General features: G+C 35.2%; 1 protein-coding gene across 5 annotated transcripts in view; it reads right to left on the bottom strand.

Moving 5' to 3' along the window:
• Positions 1-2,438: 2,438 nt before the first annotated feature.
• Positions 2,439-12,554, bottom strand: part of LUZP2 (leucine zipper protein 2) — a 500,147-nt gene continuing 490,031 nt past the window's right edge. For 3 of the 5 annotated variants that reach the window (XM_023239657.2, XM_023239654.2, XM_019812198.3), the window contains 3 exons: positions 10,255-10,341; positions 9,395-9,495; positions 4,884-5,370 (listed from right to left, as the gene is read on the bottom strand). In XM_023239657.2, coding sequence (XP_023095425.1) covers positions 5,205-5,370; positions 9,395-9,495; positions 10,255-10,341 — 354 coding nt within the window. In that variant the 3' untranslated portion in view covers positions 4,884-5,204. Of the gene's footprint in view, positions 4,630-4,883; positions 5,371-8,812; positions 9,496-10,254; positions 10,342-12,554 lie in introns of those variants that run through there. The other 2 variants (XM_023239656.2, XM_011286749.4) reach the window with 2 other exon arrangements.

Raw genomic sequence — 12,554 nt, 5'->3', positions numbered from 1 at the left:
CCTATGCCAGGTGCTGTCGCCCTGTGACAGCTTTCCACCCTGAACCTTGTTAACCCACTGGTGCAAGCTCAGAGAATTCCTAACCTTATTCCCATGTATGCAGCAAAGTAACTTTTAGAATAGTTGACCTGGAAGTAGTGTGTTCCAAGACACAAAATTGAGACCCAATCTCAGGAAGATTTCAGAAGATTTCTTTTAAAAATCTACCACCACCATCATGTCTGCCTAACCGTTGGCCTAAACAGAGCACATAGATCAACCTTTAGAGAAAACCATTGAGTTTGAATTGTTTGTGACTAAGGGAATAATAGAAAACATTACATTCTCTGATGTGTCAAAGAATAATAATTACCTACCAGGTCAGCTGGTGAAGTGGGAGTTCCTAGAATTGTGCAGTATAAGTCAATCAGACAAATCTGTCTTCAGATTTGTCCAAGAAAAGAAAATTATACAAAGCATACCAGAACTTAAGTAAAAGCCAATTACCCCCTGGAAGCTGCAGCATGGACTAATTAGTATTTCACTCTGCAAAATATAGCCATGCACTTAACTGTACTTAACCCAAATTTCAAATTAAACACTTAGAGAACAAAGTAACTGTGTAACTTTATTTTAAAAGGAAAAACAAAAAAACTTCAGCAAAGTATTTTCTTATAAACAAAAAATATAATTTTCTTATATTTTCAAATGTGTTGTGCTTTCTACAACAATTCCTGGAAATTCCTACAACAATTCCCTGTCATTGAGGACATTCTCTCATTATCATTTGAGAGAAATGAACTTTCCTTGACTTCTTTCTTATTTCTCTGTGTACCTTTGCTCTAGTATAGTCAAAGTGGATAGTGTAATTACTCACCTCACTTTCTCCAAATAAAACATACTTTGGTTACCATAAGGATAGGTGTTAAAATTCCTTTGAGTCTCCATGCATACAAAACCATGCTGAAAAGAATTCCCCCTTTTAGAACATCTAGCAAATATAATTCCGTAGTCTAGGTCAAACCTTACACAAAGCAATAGATGTGAAGAAGTATATGAGCCACACCTGTGTATAAGAGGGATGGGGATGACTGTATCTAATGGCTGATTTGAGACGCTAATTTGTTGTGTCCATTTGTACAGCCTAAATTAGCATATTGTACTCATTGCAACTGTATTGGATGGTTACTTAACTACACATACACAGTTATCTATTATGCTTTTAAAATTCTTGTGTTAACCTGAAACAAGATGTATGTCATCTAACTGGAATTTAAATAAAAACTTGGAAAGAAGACAAAAGACAATCCCTGTGTTAAAACGACATGAAAGATGTAAATAGGAATGAAATTATGGCAGAAAAAAAGGCATCTGACTGGTATATGCGTATTTTGCTGAATTTATATCCACGAACACATGAATACAGACACATACATACGTGGATAGAGACGCAAACATATGAAGGTATTCATATACTAAATTTATGCAACTACCAATAATGATGTTAAAAAATTCCAGTAAGCATAGATGTGTATGGCTATCACTACAATGATGCTTGCAATGTATACTGCAAACAGGAACATGCATAAAAACATACAGCACACATACACAATATGAGAAGATACATGAATAATTGTTAGGATTAAGTTACTAGATGGTATGTCCATAGATAAAACAAATGTACCCTAGAAATCTCTGAATTTGTGAATTCCAATACAAAAAAACAGAAACAGAAACAAAAACAAAGCGACCTTTAAATGCATACCCTGACACCTCCCACCAAATAAAGTAAAATGAAAGAGGAAATGGCAGACAGTAGGATTAGCACTGTAGGGAAGGAAGATTTGTTCCATGCCTTCATTCAAACAACTAGTCTGTGTCTCCATTATGGGATGAAAGACGAGAGTTCTTTTAGGGTTCATATTTCCCCTAACTTCTTATCTCTTTAATCATATCAAGGTGGAAATGCATAAACACATAAAACACATAAACAGGCTGCTTAATATACAACCAGGAGGATAAAATGAGAAGGTGCATTTTCTTAAATGTTTTATTCATTTTTGAAAGAGACAGAGAACAAGCAGGGATGGGGCAGAGAGAGAGGGACACAGAATCTGAAGCAGGCTCCAGGCTCTGAGGTGTCAGCATAGCCCAGTTTGGGACTCGAACTCAGGAACCTCGAGATCATGACCTGAGCCAAAGTTGGACGTTTAACCGACTGAGCCACCCAGGCGCCCTGTGTACATTCTTTGCCAAGGCTGGTAAGAGTCATTACGTCAACTTAATAATGGTCTAATTTACTTTTTTCAACACATCTAGCTGGTCCTCATTTCCACTGATTCAGAAGATGTTTATTCTTTATCTCATAACTTTTTCAAATTTGCAAACATTAATTGTTCTAATATGCATTAAACTATTTACTTATTTGCTGTGTAATAAATGACCAGAAACACATGCAGTAAATATATTCAATTTTATTTATGCCACATCTACTTAAGAAGGATCTATGTCAGGGACTTAAAGAATAGATTTAAAACGCGCTCTTCATTACCTGTTCCTCTTACCATATTGTGTTGTTCTTTTTTCATGGAGTCAGAATCACCTGAAGTCATTCCCAGTGGCTTTCATAAGCAAATCGTCAGCATCTCATTTTACTCATGTTGGAAACATGACCATTTAAAAAGTTGTGAACTTTCTGCCAAGCAGACATTAAGATTTACATACTTGACACATTATTCCAAGGAAAGACTTGAGGAGCAGCTTTGGGGATTTCCAGCCCCCAAATCTTTAAACTTTGGGATCAAGACTGAAGAAGTATAAAGAATAAAACAGAAATTTGCAGGGTAAAAAGCACCAACTTATCATTTTGAACACGATGCTAATTTAACAGGAACTTATTAGGAGTGTTCATCTTCTGCTCAATTCTGCTGCATCTTCTAAATTCCAGCTGGGACTTTCTGCTGAATATCCATCTCTTGACTTAATTTCAATGGGCACTTTATCATGAAAAAGTGGTAAATATAAGCCAGAGTCAGAAAAAGGGCATGACCCACTACAGATTACTCTTTTTTCTTCTCACCCTCGGTAGAAATATGGCCTGTGAATGTATGTTCATTCGTCAGTTAATCAAGTGCACAGGTTAACTGCTTCTTCCTGGAGCCCCAAATAGAGTCTGATTTGTTCTAGGAACAAATATATTGCATTTATGACCTTCCCAGGATGTCAGTATCCCTATGACATGAAGTGAAATGGTGTTCTCAAAGGAATTAAGGAATTTAGGAGTGGGGAAAGGGGGAAAACATACACACCACAATTACTTCTGATGCAAATGGCATCACAGCACTAGAGAAGTACCATACAGACACCGTGGGTCAATCATTGTGCTAGCAAATGTATGGCTCTTCTGAGGAGCGTGCAGGGAGGCACTACCTCAAGTATAAGGCTGAGAAATAAAATTTCTATTTTTGTGACAGAAAACAGAAGAAACCTGTTTGGAAGTTTTTCATGGAAGAAATCCACATTTCATTGTCATCTATACCTAAAAGACTCCTATGTCCTAGACTTCAGGGAATAGAAAGCATTGGCAATTTTCCCATAGGATGCTTTTGTTTTTTGAAAAGCACTAATTCACAACTCTCTAGTTATTTCAACTCAAATATCCTCTTTAAAATATTGTTAGCTAGTATCTAGGAACAACAAAAAAAATTACGTTTGAAGCTTTGGACATCCACGCAAAATATTATATATTCATTAATCTGTTTAATAGAATTCTCTCGGTGGAGACTTCACACATACAAGATACGTTCACATGCTGCTCCCTGCCTTGTGTCATGCAGTCAAGAGGACCCTGTCTTGTTTTGTTTTGTTTTCATAGCAATTTTAGGGGCCAAGTGCTGGCTACCCCAAAATGTGCCACTTTGGTATACTGATGGTTTTAAATGAAAGTTCTTAAGAAATAGCAATGCAAAATGCATCCTATGACCCTCCCCCACTCTGTCTCCAGAAAATGAGATATAAATCTCTCATGTGAAAGTTACCCTCCTTGTACCAGGAGGTAAAGAAAATCCTCATCACCAGAGATAAGAAATTCAGACCCATAAAGGCTGTATAAACATCCCTTGTTATTTTCTACTAATTTACTACCCCAGTCCTAATTCTGTTTAAAATTCCTTATTAACTGCAGCTTTCAAAATTAAGTTTTCCTTGTTCTGTCAATTTCTCACAGATTTATTGTCTCTTTGTCTAAGAAAGTATAAAAACTGCCTGCTTTGGCGATTTCTCTAGGATTCAATTTCATTATGCACATGTAATAAAATTTTGGTGTTTTTATTTATTTTTTTATTCCTGTTCATCTGTCTCGTGTCAATTTAATTCTTAAACCAGATGAAAAAACTTGAAGGGGAAAAAGGAACAATGTTCCTGTCCTAGACAGTCATGCATTTATCTGTGTGTTTCCTTCATTAGTGATGTCTCTTCTTCTAAACCGTAAGTTCCAAGAAGGCAGGACTCTGGCCTTTGAGGAGACGCAATGTGGTAATGGGGTGAAGCACAGGGGATTCCAGCAACTCACTGCCAGGTCTGTATGCAACCTCTCCTTCTTCCCGTGACATCTTGGGCAATGCAATTAACATTTTTCTACTTCAATTTCCTCTGTGAAATAAAGATAACTGTAATATTGGTCTCAAAGAAGCCTAGAATATTTAATCATTTTTTTTCAAAAGATCTAAAAAACAGTGGCTGGCACCTATTATGTGCAATATTAGAATTCATAATTATTACTTTCTCTTGCCATTGCTTTTTTTTAAGCAAAAAAAAAAAGGAATAGGAACATTTTAGAATCTCAACAAATATTTTTTGAGTAGCTGAATGGTTGGCTGACTGAAGGAACAAATGGGGAGAAGGGATCACAGAGATTATTTTATTTAGGGTTTTTCAAATCACATTAGTCTTGGGTTCCCTTTCTTCATTAAAAGTATATTGAGAATGTGGAAGCCCAACAAATACATTATATAAAAGAATAGGTACTCTAGTTGAAAGTGAGGGTTTATGGAGGCCAGAGCCCCCATCCTCACAGTCCTGGAGCTGTGTCTGCTTTAGGACTAGGAGTATGAATGCAGCAGAATGCAGAAGAAAATCTCTGATTTAAGTCCAACAATTTAAGGCCCAAGAGGTTAGAAACTAATACTAAAAGAAATCAAGTGGCCCTGCCTCCGTCCAGGCGAATGTCAAAGGTAGATTCCAATTAAAGACGCACCTATGCCAGGTGAATTGTGTCTATCACATCGAGCAGCATTCCAAAATTCATCCAGAAATGCTACATCTACTTTTCTAGAAGTCACAGCCACAGGCCCATAGATATATCTTTCAGAGAAAAAAGCAAGGACAAATAACCTGAAAACAAAACAAAACAAAAAAACAAAACTAAAACATTGTATTTATTTTCTCTTCCTAAAAGACTACATCTTATGATTCTCTATTATCACAGGAGAATATGCTTCCTGCTGCTTCCTTTTTCTTCCCTTGCTGCTTCAGGTTCTGAATTAATTCATTCAACAAATATTTGAGCACCTTCTATGAGGAAGCCAGTTCTAAGCGCTTGAAACTCATTTGCAAACAAAAGGACAAAAATCTTCGTCATCAGGAAACTCTATTAAACGAAACGAAACAAAACAAAACAAAACAAAACAAAACAAAACAAAACAAAACAAAACACCTCTAAATGAAATGAAGGATTTCTGGGGCACTGGCAAAGAGTTTGAAGATACTCTCAGGGTGACATTTCACGAAGGTCCTTAGCTCTTGATACACAGAAGCAAGTACTATTTTTAATGTTAATATTTGCTTTTTCGATTAGCTTATGTAGGAGGATATACATTGCAGTCTTGGTAACAAATCTTTATTGAGCAAAAATAGGCCATCTTTCAGTAACTTTTATTCTTCATCATTGACCATTAATATTGTGTAACATAATCCAACAAATAGTTTGGGGAAATTTAAGACTGTACATATGACTACGAAAATGTCCCCTAAGCAAACAAGTATATGTTTTCATAACTCTCCAGGTCTGGCCAGCTCATTTTTTTCTATGGTGTCAATAATAATTTCAGCCTCTGCTTGCAATTAGTGCTAATTATAGTACCTGAGCTATAAAAATAAGATTCCATTATAGCAAAGTTCACAAATAATTGTTTTAATTCAGCTATCCACACTGTAATCTAAAACAGTAAAGGTGTGCTTTTCTTATAACTGTCTTAGACTTGTAATCCAGTATATTTTATGAAATAGAATTGTGTCTGAAATAACACTATAATGCTAAATATCCGCTTAAAGAATAAAGGGAATAAAAAAGGTTAGCCATCTAGTATATTCAGTAGTCAGAGATTTAAGATCACACAGAAAACCACATCTAGATGAGTTACTGAATTATTCACTTTGTTTCTGAGCATGTTGGCATTGGATAGACATAATCAGCATTCAGTTAGGTCTTACACATTTTAGGCACTCACCCAATTTACATAGTTAATGCATATAAAAGGAGACACAAAGTCCAAAACAAATTCCTAACTCTGCATATATAGCATTGACTAGTATTTTAATATAGCTAGAGAAATATGTTTTTGTTAGTTTTGTTAGTACCTATATTGAAACAAATTATTCCATTGGAAAGGATGTTAATTTCTCAGTAGGAGTCCATTTATACTCTGCAAAGGTTAAGTTATCTTTCACTGTTTACCATTATAGGTACAGTTATAGTATCTGAATTCAACATTTAGGTTAATATGTTCTTCCCCATGAGGGTAGTTAGGCTAGGAATATTAACTCCTCAAGAACAACATCAATTTGTGTAGCTGCTAACTAAAAGAAATAATAAGTAATGGCATCTTTTATGGACAAAGCCACACATATAAGTAAAGCATTTTAAGCCTTTCTGATGCTATTTTAAAGCAATTAAAGAATTGAGAGAAATAAAATGTGTTCGTTAAAATCACACATACTAAGAAAAAAGAAATTCCATGCTTGACTATTAAAAGGAACTCCCAGAATATTTCTAAATATTTATAAAGCACTTCTGCTGCAATTTTTTTTGTTTTGAAACAAATAATGCAATGAATATACCCCAGTAAACTCTGCAGGATGCATAATGCTATCTATTCTTAAAGAAAAATATGTATACATTATGCTCATGTAAAGGCCACTTGATCATGCCAGTAATTGAGAGAAACAGATTGATTATTGTCACACACTAGAGATCTAGAGCATAGGAAAATTTTACAAATGAGGCTGTTCAAAGTTGATTCATATTAAGCCAAATTCTCATCTTTTTAGCATGTTCTAAAAATCCCAGAACATATCAGCTTGATTCTCTTTTTATTAGTTCCAAAGATGCCTCAAAACATGTGCTAAGGTAAAATGGTGATTAATTTTCCACAGGGTCTATAGAGTCCAGGAGAGAAATTGGAGCACAGGGTGGGGGTGGGGAAGTGAACCTAAATGAAAACTAAATTATCTTCTTTCCTTCTACAAACCTTTGGCGATGGTTAGGGATTCTAGGCACAATGGGGAAATTATAAGCAACAGAACTTGGAAATTAACAATATTCCATCTCACAGAATTAAGTGAGTTTTAGAGCTGAGGAGTCAGTAGGAACTTTAGACCTTGATTTTTGTCTTCTATCCTGGTCTCTTCATCTGAAACCTCTAATGGACCATCTATAAAGTACAGTCTCTTTTCTCTTGGGTAGCCCATAATCTAAAAAAATAATACTGATGAATGACATTGAATTACTCCACAAGTATAACTGCTACATGATCATATCACAGTAATACTTATACTATTAATGATAGTTTGCCATTTTTCCAAATTACCTAATTTCTTGGAATATGTCATTATGATCAAAGGTGTGCCATTATATATCAGAATTTAAGTCCATCTATTGATTACAAATTCCCTTCGATCTTCTCTCTCTCCCTTCCCCCTTTCCTCCCTTTCTTTCTTCTTTTTCTTTCTTTCTTTCTTTCTTTCTTTCTTTCTTTCTTTCTTTCTTTCTTTCTCTTTCTTTTTCCTATTCTTTTCTTTCTTTCTTTCTTTCTTTCTTTCTTTCTTTCTTTCTTTCTTTCTTTCTTTCTTTCTTTCTTCCCTTCTCTTTCTTAAATTAACAATGTCTTCTAAGATAGCATGCCAAGACACAGTGCTCCAAATATATTAATTGTGGCTTGGCAGATCCTTTCTATAAAACCAGTGGTTTTATATACTTTGTGTATTTGCAAAATGGGATCTATCCAGCAGAAGTGAATATATTCAGTGCAGACAACTTAACTGGATGATTTAACCCATTAACTTGAGTCTTTAAGTTTGATGCTATTTCAATCCTATCAATCAAATAGGATTTAGGTATCAATTCCTGCTGCTTCTGAGCTACGTTCAGATTATTCAGGAGTGCATTTCTTTAATTAGTGGTATTCCTAAGCAGAGACCCAACTTCAAAGGTGATCACAGCCATTGACTTGTCTTAGTAATACTTTTGTTTTCAAAATATATAAATCTGGGTTTATTGGTTCTATATGGCTGTTTTACTTTCATCAAATCCCCATTTTAAAATGTATATTATCTGCTTGCATATTTATGTTTTTCAACCCTCTTGGAATCCCACATTCCACTACCCAATTTCATTGAAAAAAAATCTTGCCAAGCCTTTCAAAGAACTCAATTCCTAACTTGGAGTAATTCCAGCAGACAACCATAGGGATGTGTCTATAGAATGCCAAAAAAAATCTCATCAATTATGTCAGAAATTTAGATATTCATCCAGATGTTTTGTCTACATCATACCAAACACATTTTGTAAATTTTATTAGCTGACTAAAAATCTGAAAGAATTGTCTTGACATTATTTAGACATGGTTCAAAATAACAAGAAGTATAGCAATAACACCCTCATATAAACAATAGGTTGACACCGATTCCAACCTTAAAGAAAGTGACTCCCATTGGCCAATGTGGACAAATTTTTATGATATGGTTGCAATTTGGATTCTAAGAATGCCAAGGATCCACAACATTTTATCATCCTCCAATTAATTTCAAAACTAGATGATAAAACTACTAGATAGCCAATGAACCAGAAGAATTAAATGTCATACTGCATTTCAGATCAAAACTGAGCAGTCCATACTGGGCAATTTACTGATGACAATGACTATTTAAGACTGTGGATATCCATTTTAATTAGGTTATTGCTCAAGGATCATCATTGGCCTGGAATCTTTTGGAAAATTTTTAGACTATATAAAGTTACATAAAATTGTGAAAAAGTTGCATGCTTTAAAAACTTAGTATTTCCATCAAGCTTGTGGTTGAAAAAGAGTATGAAGACAATCATAAATGGATGTTTTTAACACAGTTTCTTGATATTTACAGTATTTTTTCTTCTCTAGTTGCCCTCCCTTCAAAGTTGGTCAATTGTTTTTCCGGGTTTTTCTTCACCTCACATTCAGTACAAGGAAGGATTTGCAATTTCTGTCAAACAATACAGAAAAGACATTTAGGAGAGTTGCGATAAATATACATTTAAGGGAAAATTAAAATCTTAACAGAATAGTAATATAAATTTTTTATCTCAACAAATATCCTACAGACAAGTGAATGCTAGACCCAAATGAAATAAGCGTAAATATGTCCATATTTCTAATTCATGGAAGTACAAAAAATACTGTCAACAAGTTGCAAGGTATTTCAAAAACGATTTTGAGAAAACTCTGGCCAAACCATTCAACTCTGATTAACCCATAAGTTAGGAAATGTTGTATTAAGTGAAATGAACCCTACAAATTACTATGATATAATTTTTTTGGTCATATAAAGAACAGTACAGAAAGAAGTTCATAATTAAGTTCCTGAGCTGTGTTTGTTGTTTGTTTTTGTTGCGGATATGTACTTCTTTCTCCCTCATCTGCTTCCCCAAATCCTCTTCTTATCTTTTTTTGTTCCATAAGGAACAGATGCATGTTTTTTGTTCTCTGTATATTTTTGGTATGTTTCTTGGTTGTGTGTGTGTGGTGGGGTGTACCTCTTTCACCCTTGTTCTTCTGAAGTTCTGAGATGATCAAGCCAAAATCTTAGTTGCAGGCACAGTGTCCAAAGACACTAGGTGAAGGAGGTATCTTGTATTAGTCAATACAACACCCCTGTTTCAGCTATAGACACAGAGAAAACCATGGGGATCAAAGGATTCAAGTTCTTTCTGACATAATCAAAACAAGCAAACAAATAAAATACCTGTGGGGTAGTCACTGGCTCTACTGTAGCATTGGTTGGGTGATTGTCTTTGTGCTTCATTGAACAGGTCCTGCCCTCTTGTAAAAGCTGCAAATGAAAATAGATCAGTGAAGTTAAGTTAAATGAAGAAAGGGATAGAAAAATTCCCTTGAATTCTTCCCTCTGTAAAACTTCTTTCCCTTTGATGCAGGTTGGAAGGGAGAGCTAGGGACAAAATAAACTCATCGCAACCTGAGTGGGATCCCAAGGAGAGATCAAGCATTCACAGTTGGTTCGGGAATCTCAGTGGTGCTTAGGACAGTCAGCTACTACAACAAAATTCCATTCCAATGGAAAATTCTTTGTAAAAGCACTTAAATGGAAGTAAAGAATTATAAACTACTATATCTGTGAAGCGTCTAGACCCTCAGATATTAAATATGTCAGTCATCCATATGCCTGCAGGAACATCAATATTGCAAGCTAGGAAGCAATTTAAACAATATAATCATCAATCTGTGTAGAAAAAAAATCCTCACTACCTTAAAAAAGATTATATTTTGGAAGATAAGATCTTAGATTTTACTAACCAGGAATTCTCATCTTACTTGTTAGCCTCAACAGTTTTGAAGAAGAATTGCTGGCAGTGTATTCCAATTGGGCTTCATTTCCATTTTAACTAAGGTTAAAATATTGAACTTCTCTTCCTTCTCTCTCCCCCATGCTCTATCATTCTCTCCATCCCTTTCTTCTCTCCTTCCTTGTCTGCTTCTCTTCTCTTTCCATACTATCTCTCATTCTTTCTTCCTCCCTTTTTTCTTTCTCTTTATTTTAAACACTTTAAAAAAATTTTTTTAACGTTTATTTATTTTTGAGACAGAGAGAGACAGAGCATGAACGGGGAGGGTCAGAGAGAGGGAGACACAGAATCTGAAGCAGGCTCCAGGCTCTGAGCAAGCTGTCAGCACAGAGCCCAATGCGGGGCTCGAACTCATGGACCGCGAGATCATGACCTGAGCTGAAGTCGGCCACTTAACTGACTGAGCCACCGACAGGTGCCCCCTTTTTTAAAAAAAATTTGTTTTTAACGTTTATTTATTTTTGAGACAGAGAGAGACAGAGCATGAATGGGGGAGGGCCAGAGAGAGGGAGTAAACACTTTTTAAAAGTAACTACAAAAATCATTTATTGTAAGTATATGTTTCTTTTGGGGGGGGGGGCGGGGTGATTGCCTGTAATCCTTTCTATGTGTACAACAGAGCCTAGGAGTTTAATAGTCCCTGGCCATGGGTAGCTCTGAACATAAACAACTCAGTTTGTTTCCTTGGGATCTAATAGGGGGAGGAGATCTAAGAGGGCCTCATACTAACATCCTATAAATTCTACAAGTAGATGATAAATAAAGAGGTTCCAAAGGAGACTTACTCCAATTTGGATTTTAGAGTAATGTTATTTTTCTATGCTTGCTATTCTTGCACTATATTGCTTTTATTTGAATACACACCATGTTTTTTTACCATTCCATGTCCATACGTATGTCATCCCACCTTCATAAAAGTCTCCACTGTGACATCTTGACAACCAGCTACTCATTCCCTTCCTAGAATGTCATTTCCACCACGAGATAGACTCAGTCATACTTTCCTGCTTTAAAGGCACAATGTATATAAAAATTATATCACTTAAGATTGTTTTTAGATGTATAAGCATGTCTGGCTCTTCATTTCCTTGAAGACAGAGACTACATTTATCAGCTCTAGATCTCAGCTTCATGCCAGCAGATAACAAGTGGTCAATATGAAATCTCTGAGTAAATAATAATTGAATAACACAAACATTGGCTATGAAAATATTTTAGAACTTCAGAATTTTAATAAATGCCTGATTTTTCATATGATCAGATTTAGACATATTTGATTGAAGCTCCAAAATGGTTACACATTGCCCCTTCTTCTATATAAGCCTATTAGAGTCGAAAGGTAAGATAAAAATAATAATAGGAGAAATCAGTGGTCAAAACCTTGACTGCATTATTCCAAAGAATTTTAAGCAGATGCACAGAGGAATCTTGCACACTAAGAAATGCATTTCTTTTTATGTTCTATGGGTTTGAATAGGACTTGGAATCTAACATTTCCCTAGAATATTATAATTATTCTATTTTTGTTGTGATAATACAACCAGCTTGTGTTTTGATCATGCTTGCATTCAGCCTTTGAAAAATTAACAAATAATTGTATAAAGTCAAGCTCAAAAAACATGATGAATGCAGAAAGTTTCCTGCAAAGTATAAGGTACCCCAAAGTATGTTTTAGGAACAA

The sequence above is a fragment of the Felis catus genome, chromosome D1, assembly GCF_018350175.1.
Source record: "Felis catus isolate Fca126 chromosome D1, F.catus_Fca126_mat1.0, whole genome shotgun sequence".
Lineage (NCBI taxonomy): Eukaryota > Metazoa > Chordata > Mammalia > Carnivora > Felidae > Felis > Felis catus.
This window is presented reverse-complemented; position numbering and strand designations above follow the sequence as displayed.